The sequence below is a fragment of the Coregonus clupeaformis genome, chromosome 37 (assembly GCF_020615455.1).
Source record: "Coregonus clupeaformis isolate EN_2021a chromosome 37, ASM2061545v1, whole genome shotgun sequence".
In the NCBI taxonomy this organism is placed as follows: domain Eukaryota; kingdom Metazoa; phylum Chordata; class Actinopteri; order Salmoniformes; family Salmonidae; genus Coregonus; species Coregonus clupeaformis.
In genome coordinates, this window is record NC_059228.1 from 1,353,925 (window position 1) to 1,367,812 (window position 13,888).

The 13,888-nt window shown below is 42.6% G+C and overlaps 2 protein-coding genes across 2 annotated transcripts in view; one reads left to right on the plus strand and one right to left on the minus strand.

Moving 5' to 3' along the window:
- cdh23 (cadherin-related 23) overlaps window positions 1-13,888 on the minus strand; it is a 190,860-nt gene that overhangs the window by 122,663 nt on the left and 54,309 nt on the right. The gene's annotated exons all lie outside the window — the stretch shown is intronic.
- The window catches only part of vsir (V-set immunoregulatory receptor), a 39,915-nt gene that overhangs the window by 22,516 nt on the left and 3,511 nt on the right, over window positions 1-13,888 (plus strand). The window contains exons 2-6 of the mRNA XM_041866819.2: window positions 2,346-2,744; window positions 3,049-3,099; window positions 3,937-4,047; window positions 4,227-4,254; window positions 6,100-6,284. Coding sequence (XP_041722753.2) covers window positions 2,346-2,744; window positions 3,049-3,099; window positions 3,937-4,047; window positions 4,227-4,254; window positions 6,100-6,284 — 774 coding nt within the window. The remainder of the gene's footprint in view (window positions 1-2,345; window positions 2,745-3,048; window positions 3,100-3,936; window positions 4,048-4,226; window positions 4,255-6,099; window positions 6,285-13,888) is intronic.

Sequence of the window (13,888 nt, forward strand, 5' to 3'; positions counted from 1 at the left end):
AACCACCGGAGACTGTCTCCAACAGGCGCTGTGATTGGTACTTCAGTTAGAGGATCCGCTAGAGCAAATCCCCATAGTGAGATATCGAAACAATATATTTGAAATAGAACTCAACTGATAACTCTTGTATTGCTCCGTGTCTTATGTTCAGAACCTTTCATTTTGCATTCATTGAATTTGAACACATCTTTCACATCTGAGTCATTCGTGCAAAATATCACACTTTTGCTGAAGCTGCAAGCAATTGGTTAAACCAAAATTTGCACTAGTAGACTCTGTACTTGCAATGCTGCAAACCCTACTGTAACTGTAGTGGAGGGGGGGGTAAAGAATAAAGAGCTGTTAGAAGAGAAGAGGTGTTGTTTCAGCTTCAGAGGTAAAGAGGGGATTGTGTCTGGCCCTGGGGATCACTGCCTCCCGAGACTGGAGATGCAAAGGGGAGCAGAGGCCTGTGTTTGTGTAATGGAGGGAGACTGGGAAATAAAGGTGGGCTATGAAACTGGAGCCAGCCCAGTCTCTCTCGCTCTCTCTCTGTGGCAGGAACTGCCAGAGGGCCCCACAGTTTCACTTAATCACACTTGCTGGATTTCCTATTGCTCTTCCTGGTCCTGACACAAACGCACAATAATAAACACACACACACACACACACACACACACACACACACACACACACACACACACACACACACACACACACACACACACACACACACAGTGACAGTGTACAGAAAAGAGACAGCAGTCAGTGGAGGTTAAGGGTTGTAGTTAGAAACAGACAGAAAGGCCTGGGCTCACGATGGGCCCTGGTCAACAGTATTGCACTTTATAGGGAGTAGGGTGCCAACACAGGAAGGAAGACCACTCCTCAAGCCCTGGCTAAGGGCCATAAGCCTCCTGCAAGACTCTCTCTCACACGGACACAGATGTAAGCTAAGATAACATCCTCCAACGGCACTCCTTACACACATTCATAATCACATGCATACTCGTTCACAATCCACCCACTACATACACACACTGCACCCCTCTCTCCCCACCACTTCCTCAAAGCAAAGCTCCCTTACCGGATGTGCAACTCCAGTGCCACACAATAGCCTGTTTTGCTGTGTATTGCTTACTCAAACACACAGATAAATGTGTGTGAGTGAGTGGAGGTGCTGCCACACGGCACCCACTCTGTGTCTGTCTGTTGTCTTGGCTGTTTCCTGAGTTTAGAGTTAGTGTTTTTATAGTTAGAGTTGTGATGAGAGGTTATGGCTGCTGAAAGACCCATGATATGACACTAGCTCTGGGTGTGTGTGTGTGTGTGTGTGTGTGTGTTGGTGTGTGAAAGAGATGCTCTGAGAGGCCCATTCCAATGTGACAGCCAGGCCACCACAGTACAGTTCCCCCTAGTTGCAGATCTAGGATCAGCTTCCACCTCCCCCAATCCTAAACTTAACTATTAGTGGGGAAAATGCTCAACTGACCCACGATCAGAATCTAGGAGCAACTTCACTCTACTCTGTACATCTCCCAACATGGAATGGGATGTCACAAGCCTGAACAGTGATCTTCAGTTCTGTTAAGCTCATTGGGCGGTTAGATCCCCTGATATACATTTGAACTGTGTCCAACTGAAATATGCAAAAGCTCAACAGACACTCACAATCGGTATGCCTCTCTCTGTCTCTCTCTCTCTCTCACGCACGCACGTGTTTGTGACTCTCTCTGTCTGACTCTGTCCGTCCGTCTGTCTCTCTCTCTCATCAAACAACTATTAACTCTCTGGAGGAAATTTGTATTGCCAGTAGACTAGAACAATCTCTGTACTCTCTAACCACCAAACGAATACCCAGAATACAGGAAATGAAACCAGCTGACCTATAATATGCAAAAGCAGAAAGTATCAAAACAAGCCTCAGTGTGCAGTAAATAGGACATCATGGCAAAGTTACACTGAAAAACTTAGTTTAAAGGGTTGTTTTTGTACTTTTTTTAACTGTAGTACTTTGTATATGAAGTTTCTTCCTGAAACAACTTCTATGACGATGTGACTACCCTTAACGTTGTATTGTATCAAATATGTGGAAATTCCAGCTTTTACAGCATTTTTTCCCTGTACTTTTCTCCCCAATTTGTCAGCGGTGTATTCACTAGGACCCAAACGGAAATGGGACGAAACAGGGAGGGACATACCTACATTTGTCCAATGAAAAACTTTTAGTTGCAAAACGTTTTACATTTTGCTACGGTTTTGCACCAATGAATACACCCCAGTTCTTTGCTTAGCCAACTAGTGCCTGATATGTCAGTTGACAAGTGCTCCCACCAATAAGTGTCCACTCTGTTTCTCCTCTGCAGCCAATGGAGACATGGCCCATCCTCACACCCCCCTGACCGCCACCGCCACCGACCCCCACCTGACCTACTACTGCCAGGAGGGTGCCAACGTCACCCTGCCATGTGCCCAGAGAGGGGACAAGCTGCATCACTTGGACCACCTGCCTCAAAGATGGCTCTTCACCCCCCACTCAAATGACCATTGCGGAAAAAAAATGCACCCCCGCGGCCACCTTCACCAAGGCAATCATTCCCGTGCGGTGCTGCCTTGGGGGGTGCATTACGGGGCGAACGAGAAGTCTTTCTGGGTGCAACTGCAGTTTGTCAACAAATCGGACCAGGGGCGTTACTGCTGCCTCTCCCACCATCACAAAGGGTTGCAGTTTACACATAGATACGTCATTCTCACTGTCACACCATGTAAGGCCATACTTCCGTGTGTTTGTTTGTGTTAGATGTCAAATGTGTGTGTGAGAGAGAAAGAGTGTGTGTGTGTGTGTGTGTGTGAGTGAGAGAGGGAGAGAGAGAGAGAGAGTGTGTGCGCGCACGCGCAAGAGAGAGCGAGAGAATGTGTGTTTAGAGTTTTTGTGTGTGTGAATTGACATGTCTGTCAAATGTTTAATATTTGTGTGTGTGTGCACGGTGCAACTACGAGTCAATTTCCATTCTTATCATGACATTTAAAAGGCTAAGCTGTCTTGTATGTGTCCTCATCTCTCTGTAGGGAAACAAGGCGAGGCGAAATGTACTGTATTGGAGATCAAGGCACAAGAAGGTATACTTTATTCACATGGACAATTGCACCTGCCTCTAGCACAGGAATGGGCAACTCCAGGCCTTGGGGGCCAGGGTGGTGTCACACTTTTCCCCCATCCCTAGCAAACACAGCTGATTCAACTAATTGCATTCGAAACTGAAGATCATGATTAGTTGATTATTTGAGTCAGCTGCCCACCTGAAAAAAATACTATAGTATGTATATATAAGTAATTAAGTAGCCTTGCACGAGCATTGGCTTGTGTGAGACAGAATGGCTCATAGGGCAGGAGCCCAGCCCCTGTTTCTGTAGAGCGAGGCAGCTTGATGTACAAGTACACCGTCAGGACAGGACACTAGTCTATCGCAGGGCCTTGTACCCAATCTATCTCCTTAACACTGAGTGCCAAGCAGAGATGCATCAGGTCCCATTTTTACAGGATTTGGTATTACTTGGCCAGGGATTGAACTCACAACCTTCCAATCTCAGGGCAGACACTCTAACCACAAGTCCAATGAGTTGGTATAAATACTATAGTATTCACTGTAGTGTTTTTGTGGACTAAAGATGGGTGTTTGGAATAAAGGGTCCAATCAGCATCATCTCAAACAATGGGTGGGTGTAGGACAAAATCCCAGGTGCGTTGAATTAGGCTGTCCTCTGATTGGTTGAAGGAGATCCAATCACAGACCAGTTTGTTTTGAATAATGCCCCTCATTACAGGCTCAAACTGTTTCAATGAGGAGGAAGGTTAGACTGAAGTAGAAAGGAAATAGAATGGTGGACACATTAATCAGGCTGGTAAAATGCTCTCTGAAGTTCATTTTGCCCCTGGTCTCTTTACGGTATCCTCAGCGTCAGTGACTGCAGGCGTGGCCACAGCCGCATGCATCATGGCTATTCTCACTCTGCCCGTCATCCTGGTGTTAGTGTACAAGCAAAGGCAATCTGCCCAGTCCAGCCGACGTGAGTAACAAAGACATACATGCACGCGTGCAACACACACACACAGTTTCAGCTCTACACTTTGTCTTAAACTCATTTCCTCTACACTAGCAGGTGTGACGTTAGGGGATAAACATACATAGATTTAGCACGCTGCTTTGTTGTCTGATAATGGGCCATTTCCCTTTCCCCCCTCCCAGGTGCACACGAGCTGGTGAGAATGGACAGGTGAGTTGAGTTTCCCACAGCCCAGACGCCAGCTATGGCTTCCCTCTGACATTAGGCTAACCACAGACACACTTCCATAACGCTGTTGATAACACAGATACAAAAGTGGTAATCACACTGTTATGTACAGCATGTATGTACAGTGGGGAAAAAAAGTATTTAGTCAGTCACCAATTGTGCAAGTTCTCCCACTTAAAAAGATGAGAGAGGCCTGTAATTTTCATCATAGGTACACAAATTGAGGAAAACAAATCCAGAAAATCACATTGTTGGATTTTTTATGAATTTATTTGCAAATTATGGTGGAAAATAAGTATTTTGTCACCTACAAACAAGTAAGATTTCTGGCTCTCACAGACCTGTAACTTCTTCTTTAAGAGGCTCCTCTGTCCTCCACTCGTTACCTGTATTAATGGCACCTGTTTGAACTTGTTATCAGTATAAAAGACACCTGTCCACAACCTCAAACAGTCACACTCCAAACTCCACTATGGCCAAGACCAAAGAGCTGTCAAAGGACACCAGAAACAAAATTGTAGACCTGCACCAGGCTGGGAAGGCTGAATCTGCAATAGGTAAGCAGCTTGGTTTGAAGAAATCAACTGTGGGAGCAATTATTAGGAAATGGAAGACATACAAGACCACTGATAATCTCCCTCGATCTGGGGCTCCACGCAAGATCTCACCCCGTGGGGTCAAAATGATCACAAGAACGGTGAGCAAAAATCACAGAACCACACGGGGGACCTAGTGAATGACCTGCAGAGAGCTGGGACCAAAGTAACAAAGCCTACCATCAGTAACACACTACGCCGCCAGGGACTCAAATCCTGCAGTGTTAGACGTGTCCCCCTGCTTAAGCCAGTACATGTCCAGGCCCGTCTGAAGTTTGCTAGAGTGCATTTGGATGATCCAGAAGAGGATTGGGAGAATGTCATATGGTCAGATGAAACCAAAATATAACTTTTTGGTAAAAACTCAACTCGTCGTGTTTGGAGGACAAAGAATGCTGAGTTGCATCCAAAGAACACCATACCTACTGTGAAGCATGGGGGTGGAAACATCATGCTTTGGGGCTGTTTTTCTGCAAAGGGACCAGGACGACTGATCCGTGTTAAGGAAAGAGTGAATGGGGCCATGTATTGTGAGATTTTGAGTGAAAACCTTCTTCCATCAGCAAGGGCATTGAAGATGAAATGAGGCTGGGTCTTTCAGCATGACAATGATCCCAAACACACCACCCAGGCAACGAAGGAGTGGCTTCGTAAGAAGTATTTCAAGGTCCTGGAGTGGCCTAGCTAGTCTCCAGATCTCAACCCCATAGAAAATCTTTGGAGGGAGTTGAAAGTCCGTGTTGCCCAGGGACAGCCCCAAAACATCACTGCTCTAGAGGAGATCTGCATGGAGGAATGGGCCAAAATACCAGCAACAGTGTGTGAAAACCTTGTGAAGACTTACAGAAAACGTTTGACCTGTGTCATTGCCAACAAAGGGTATATAACAAAGTATTGAGAAACTTTTGTTATTGACCAAATACTTATTTTCCACCATAATTTGCAAATAAATTCATAAAAAATCCTACAATGTGATTTTCATTTTTTTTTTTTTTTTCTCATTTTGTCTGTCATAGTTGACGTGTACCAATGATGAAAATTACAGGCCTCTCTCATCTTTTTAAGTGGGAGAACTTGCACAATTGGTGGCTGACTAAATTATTTTTTTCCCCACTGTATAAGAAGTTAACTGTATCGGATAACAGTTGCATACTATACAATACTGTATATGTTTTCTGTATACATCTATCTGGTCATTTCTTTCCTCTCCCCTGTGTGTGTCTCTCCTCAGTGAGGCTGCGGGTCATGAGAACCCGGTGTTTCTGGGGGGCTCACCCCCGGGCCAGGCTAAGACCAGGACTGTGTCTCAGATCATGACCAGGCAGTCCTCAGAGACTGGCCGCCACCTGCTTATGTCCGACCCTGGCACCCCCCTATCTCCTCCCGCACACGGAGTCGTCTTCTTCCCAGAACAGGGTAAGACGCATACACACAGGATATAACACACAGACATGCATGCACACACACACACAGGCTATAACACACATACACGCACGTATGCATGAACGCTCATGCACACACACACACACACGTACATACGTATTATATATATATATATATATATATATATATATATATATATATATATATTAGTACCAAAACATTAAACAAACAAAAAAAATTAATATATATATTTTATGTTTTGGTACTATTTTGACAAGTATATTGTGAATAAAAATAAATTAATCTTAATACAACTCCAAACTGGTAACACTTGTAACGCAGCCAGTCTTGCGTTCAAAAACGTTTGTTGTACATTCATTTTGTTTGTAGACTTCTTTCACCACACAACCATTGCTCCAAAATACAAGTTTACTGTGAAATATAATGAGTCAATTGGTTTAATCACCAAAACACAACATAATGATAGCTTCTCAATTTAGTTATTTTAACAACCAGTTAATCCAATAGCAAAAAAAAATTAAGATACATATTTCAAAATTGACCTTTTGAATGTAGTATACTACAGTACTGTAAGTTACACTTACACTGTTTACACTGTTTTCACATTAGGCAATGCACTTGCTTTACCCATAAAATTGACTGAACATCACATTTCCATAATTTCCATGTGTCATCATTGAAGACATCTTTCACAATGTAATCAAATGAAATAAACAATGTTTAGCAGGCACGAGTTTGCATCAAGCTTGTCTTGAACATTTGGCCATATGTTCTCATCAAAATCGTAGTAAATATCCTCATTGTTCATGCACCTGCCGAAAAACCAGGAACTTCATTTTGGATACATGTTTACTATATAGGGGATGTTTTGGAGTTTCTGGACTATTTGCGTGTTTGTATTGATATTGTATTACTGCACTCTAGGAGCTAGAAACACAAGCATTTTGCTGCACCTGCTGTAACATCTGCTAATCTGTGTATGCGACCAATACACTTTGATTTGATTTGTTATATACAGTACATCTCTGATCTCGTCAATATCCCCAAAAATATTTTACTTACTGTGAAGTAAAATCATAAGCCATCATCATAGTAGTACATTCGAGTATATATCATACTTTTTATGTTTCTACTTTACAGACGTACACTGCAATACATCTTCATATGAAGTAAATGCCTTTCACAAGGCAATGCTCACATTACTTTTGATATGATTCGGTTCTCGTTCGTTAAAATATGTTTTACTATTACTTAATCCGACTGCTGCTAATTGATGACCACAAACATTTGGTAAACCTTTAGATTTTACATGTAAATAGATTTTTTAGAGAACTACATAATGAAAATGTATACTGAGTGTACAAAACATTAGGAACACCTGCTCTTTCCATGACATAGACTGACCAGGTGAATCCTGGTTAAAGCTATGATCCCTTATTGATGTCACTTGTTAAATCCACTTCAATCAGTGTAGATGAAGGGGAGGATTTTTAAGCCTTGAGAAAATTGAGACATGGATTGTGTATGTGTGCCATTCATAGGGTGAATGGGCGAGACAAAATATTTAAGTGCGTTTGAACGGGGTATGGTAGTAGGTGCCAGGTGCACCGGTTTGTGTCAAGAACTGCAACGCTGCTGGGTTTTTCACGCTCAACAGTTTCCTGTGTGTATCAAGAATGGTCCACCACCCAAAGGACATCCAGCAAACTTTACACAACTGTGGGAAGCATTGGGGTCAACATGGGCCAGCATCCCTGTGGAACGTTTTCAACACCTTGTAGAATCCATGCCCTGACGAATTGAGGCTGTTCTGAGGGCAAAAGGGGGTGCAACTCAATATTAGACAGGTGTTCCTAATGTTTTGTACACTCAGTATACATTTTCATTATGTAGTTCTCAAAATCTATTTACATGTACAGTGGGGAAAAAAAGTATTTAGTCAGCCACCAATTGTGCAAGTTCTCCCACTTAAAAAGATGAGAGAGGCCTGTCATTTTCATCATAGGTACACGTCAACTATGACAGACAAATTGAGAAAAAAAAATCCAGAAAATCACATTGTAGGATTTTTAATGAATTTATTTGCAAATTATGGTGGAAAATAAGTATTTGGTCACCTACAAACAAGCAAGATTTCTGGCTCTCACAGACCTGTAACTTCTTCTTTAAGAGGCTCCTCTGTCCTCCACTCGTTACCTGTATTAATGGCACCTGTTTGAACTTGTTATCAGTATAAAAGACACCTGTCCACAACCTCAAACAGTCACACTCCAAACTCCACTATGGTCAAGACCAAAGAGCTGTCAAAGGACACCAGAAACAAAATTGTAGACCTGCACCAGGCTGGGAAGACTGAATCTGCAATAGGTAAGCAGCTTGGTTTGAAGAAATCAACTGTGGGAGCAATTATTAGGAAATGGAAGACATACAAGACCACTGATAATCTCCCTCGATCTGGGGCTCCATGCAAGATCTCACCCCGTGGGGTCAAAATGATCACAAGAACGGTGAGCAAAAATCCCAGAACCACACGGGGGGACCTAGTGAATGACCTGCAGAGAGCTGGGACCAAAGTAACAAAGCCTAACATCAGTAACACACTACTCCGCTCAGGGACTCAAATCCTGCATTGCCAGACGTGTCCCCCTGCTTAAGCCAGTACATGTCCAGGCCCGTCTGAAGTTTGCTAGAGTGCATTTGGATGATCCAGAAGAGGATTGGGAGAATGTCATATGGTCAGATGAAACCAAAATATAACTTTTTTGGTAAAAACTCAACTCAGTCGTGTTTGGAGGACAAAGAATGCTGAGTTGCATCCAAAGAACACCATACCTACTGTGAAGCATGGGGGAAACTTCATGCTTTGGGGCTGTTTTTCTGCAAAGGGACCAGGACGACTGATCCGTGTAAAGGAAAGAATGAATGGGGCCATGTATCGTGAGATTTTGAGTGAAAACCTCCTTCCATCAGCAAGGGCATTGAAGATTAAACGTGGCTGGGTCTTTTAGCATGACAATGATCCCAAACACACCCCCGGGCAACGAAGGAGTGGGTTCGTAAGAAGCATTTCAAGGTCCTGGAGTGGCCTAGCCAGTCTCCAGATCTCAACCCCATAGAAAATCTTTGGAGGGGAGTTGAAAGTCCGTGTTGCCCAGCGACAGCCCCAAAACATCACTGCTCTAGAGGAGATCTGCATGGAGGAATGGGCCAAAATACCAGCAACAGTGTGTGAAAACCTTGTGAAGACTTACAGAAAACGTTTGACCTGTGTCATTGCCAACAAGGGGTATATAACAAAGTATTGAGAAACTTTTGTTATTGACCAAATACTTATTTTCCACCATAATTTGCAAATAAATTCATAAAAAATCCTACAATGTGATTTTCTGGATTTTTTTTTCTCATTTTGTCTGTCATAGTTGACATGTACCTATGATGAAAATTACATGCCTCTCTCATCCTTTTAAGTGGGAGAACTTGCACAATTGGTGGCTGACTAAATACTTTTTTGCCCCACTGTAAAATCTAAAGGTTTACCAAATGTTTGTGGTCATCAATTAGCAGCAGTCGGATTAAGTAATAGTAAAACATATTTTAACGAACGAGAACCGAATCATATCAAAAGTAATGTGAGCATTGCCTTGTGAAAGGCATTTACTTCATATGAAGATGTATTGCATTGTGAAACATGTATTTCTAGATGAAACACTGATTAACTTTGGTGGAAAGGTGACTGTATGATTTTGTGTGTTGTGCTTAGTTTTGAAACAAGAGTTTACCACATACTTGTGAAAATTGCACCAAAGCAATATTTTTTTTGTAAATACACAAATGGGTACACCCACACACACACACGCACGTACATACACATAGATGATGACACAGAGAAGCAGACATCCACGTATTGATATTGCACAAGGGTTGACTGCTGTCATTTTAATTTCCACACACATGCAACCAAAGTCTGACGTAATATAAGCTTACTATTGCATTACACGCCTGTCACAGTACAGAGCATGAAACATCCAGCATATGGAGGCAGTCTTGGCTAAAACACACACACAGCTGGCTTTAGCGTGACGTGACTAAGGAAACTGGTATGCACCAGAAGTCAAGTCCTGTTTCACTCCCCAGTCCCCACTGAATAGAGCATGGCTGCACCACAACACTTACCCCCTTAATGTCCAGACCTGGGTTCAAATACTATTCAAAATCTTTCAAATACTTTAAGCGTTTGCTTTAGCCTACCTGGAGTCCCAGATGGGCGGCATTTGCAGTTTTGCAACTATTCTACTGGTTCAATTGAGCCAGGCAAGTTCAATCATGCCCAGCTTAAGTATTTGAAATTATTTCTAATAGTATTTGAGCCCAGGTCTGCTACTGTCATTTATCAATCAGATCAGCTTTACTTTCACACCTGACAGACAATAATTTTGCTCCTCTGCCCTATCCTACCCCAACCATACACACAGTAGCACAGCCCTAAGGCTGACACATGGTGTTTGTCCCAAATTGCACCCTATTCCCTGACTAGTGCAGTACTTTCTGTATAGGGAATAGGGTGCAATTTCAGACAGCCACTCTCTCCATAGGCTAGAACATGAGCTCCTTCGATCAACATATTTTTTATCTTTATTCCTGGGGAACCTGTACAGACATTCCCGGCATTCCGAGGTAGATTGCCCGGTTTCCTGGTAGCCATGTCTCGGGGGCACAGAGAGAGGAGAGAGGGCCTGTCTTAGGCCACTAAGCTTAGATACAAAGGCTTGTTCCACAGCTGATTCTCTAACGCACACACACACAGGCTCACTTCATGTTTTCTGCTTAAAAATTATAGCCCACACTGACCTTTAAAAAATAAAGTGGAATTTTACCAACAATAGTTTCCGCTTTCTTTTTCAGTATTTCACAACACTGGTCTAGAACCTCTTTCTGGTTCCGCTTTCGACTGACACATCTTATTCGTCTTATTCTGTGAAATGTAGACTGTCTGTAGAAGTGCTTGTGTCTTGTATAGAATGTGCAGTATTCTTTATCTATTTCGGGGGGACTGTGTTGGCAAAGTACTGACAAAGTATTGAAACATTTACAGTGAGGGGAAAAAAGTATTTGATCCCCTGCTGATTTTGTACGTTTGCCCACTGACAAAGAAATGATCAGTCTAATTTTAATGGTAGGTTTATTTGAACAGTGAGAGACAGAATAACAACAAAAAAATCCAGAAAAACGCATGTCAAAAATTTTATAAATTGATTTGCATTTTAATGAGGGAAATAAGTATTTGACCCCCTCTCAATCAGAAAGATTTCTGGCTCCCAGGTGTCTTTTTATACAGGTAACGACCTGAGATTAGGAGCACACTCTTAAAGGGAGTGCTCCTAATCTCAGTTTGTTACCTGTATAAAAGACACCTGTCCACAGAAGCAATCAATCAATCCGATTCCAAACTCTCCACCATGGCCAAGACCAAAGGGACAAGATTGTAGACCTACACAAGGCTGGAATGGGCTACAAGACCTTTGCCAAGCAGCTTGGTGAGAAGGTGACAACAGTTGGTGCGATTATTCGCAAATGGAAGAAACACAAAATAACTGTCAATCTCCCTCTGCCTGGGCCTCCATGCAAGATCTCACCTCGTGGAGTTGCAATAATCATGAGAACGGTGAGGAATCAGCCCAGAACTACACGGGAGGATCTTGTCAATGATCTCAAGGCAGCTGGGACCATAGTCACCAAGAAAACTATTGGTAACAAACTACGCCGTGAAGGACTGAAATCCTGCAGCGCCCGCAAGGTCCCCCTGCTCAAGAAAGCACATATACAGGCCCGTCTGAAGTTTGCCAATGAACATCTGAATGATTCAGAGGAGAACTGGGTGAAAGTGTTGTGGTCAGATGAGACCAAAATCGAGCTCTTTGGCATCAACTCAACTCGCCATGTTTGGAGGAGGAGGAGGAATGCAGCCTATGACCCCAAGAACACCATCCCCACCGTCAAACATGGAAGTGGAAACATTATGCTTTGGGGGTGTTTTTCTGCTAAGGGGACAGGACAACTTCACTGCATCAAAGGGACGATGGACGGCGCCATGTACCGTCAAATCTTGGGTGAGAACCTCCTTCCCTCAGCCAGGGCATTGAAAATGGGTCGTGGATGGGTATGATCTGCAAAGAGGAGTGTGACAAAATCCCTCCTGAGATGTGTGCAAACCTGGTGGCCAACTACAAGAAATGTCTGACCTCTGTGATTGCCAACAAGGGTTTTGCCACCAAGTACTAAGTAATGTTTTGCAGAGGGGTCAAATACTTATTTCCCTCATTAAAATGCAAATCAATTTATAACATTTTTGACATGTGTTTTTCTGGATTTTTTTGTTGTTATTCTGTCTCATACTGTTCAAAAAAACCTACCATTAAAATTATAGACTGATCATGTCTTTGTCAGTGGGCAAACTTACAAAATCAGCAGGGGGATCAAATACTTTTTTCCCTCACTGTATGTACACAGATTTTGTTTCCTCATCAGTTACAAATCTTCCCTAAGCAAACCAAGATTACAATAGACCGATTTACAGTATCTGATGCAGTAACTAACTTCCCTCTCTTTGTGTGTGTACAGTGAGCTCCAAAAGTATTGGGACAGTGACAAATGTTTTGTTGTTTTGGCTCTGTACTCCAGCACTTTGAATTTGAAATGATACAATGACTGAGGTTAAAGTGCAGACTGTCAGCTTTAACATGAGGATATTTTCATCCATATCGGGTGAACCGTTTAGAAATTACAGCACTTTTTGTACGTAGTCTCCCCATTTTTGGGGACCAAAAAGTATTGGGACAAATTCACTTGTGTATTAAAGTAGTCAAAAGTTTAGTTTTAGTATTTGGTGCCATAGTCCTAGCACACTATGATTACATCAAGCCAGGCCTAGTCGCCCAACATCAGTGCCCGACCTCACTATGCTCTTGTGGCTAAATGGAAGCAAGTCCCCGCAGCAATGTTCCAACCATCTAGTGGAACGCCTTCCCAGAAGAGTGGAGGCTTTTATAGCAGCAAAGGGGGGACCAACTCCATATTAATACCCATGATTTTGGAATGAGATGATCGACAAGCAGGTGTCCACATACTTTTGGTCATGTAGTGAATCATACCCCCTCAAAAATGCTAACCTCCCCTGTTATTGTAATGGTGAGAGGTTAGCATGTCTTGGGGGTATGATAGTTGTACATCTGTAACGTTTTCACTCATCATTATTCACGATTCATTCAGGACTATCCGTAAATCATGGTAGCATCCACATTAATGTACTCCAAAATGACACAATAAATTATTTACCATTCATTTCTATTGGGCACAAAATAATCTGAAACTCAACCAAAACAAACAGCAAATGCATCCAATAAGTTTGTAGAGTCACAAGCTTGATGTAATCATTGCATGCTAGGAATACTAAACGTTTGACTACTTACACATAAGTGAATTTGTCCCAATACTTTTGGTCCCCTAAAATGGAGGGACTAGGTACAGTGCTGTAATTTCTAAACGGTTCACCCAATATGGATGAAAATACCCACAAATTAAAACGGTCAGTCTGCACTTTAACCTCATAGTATCATTAA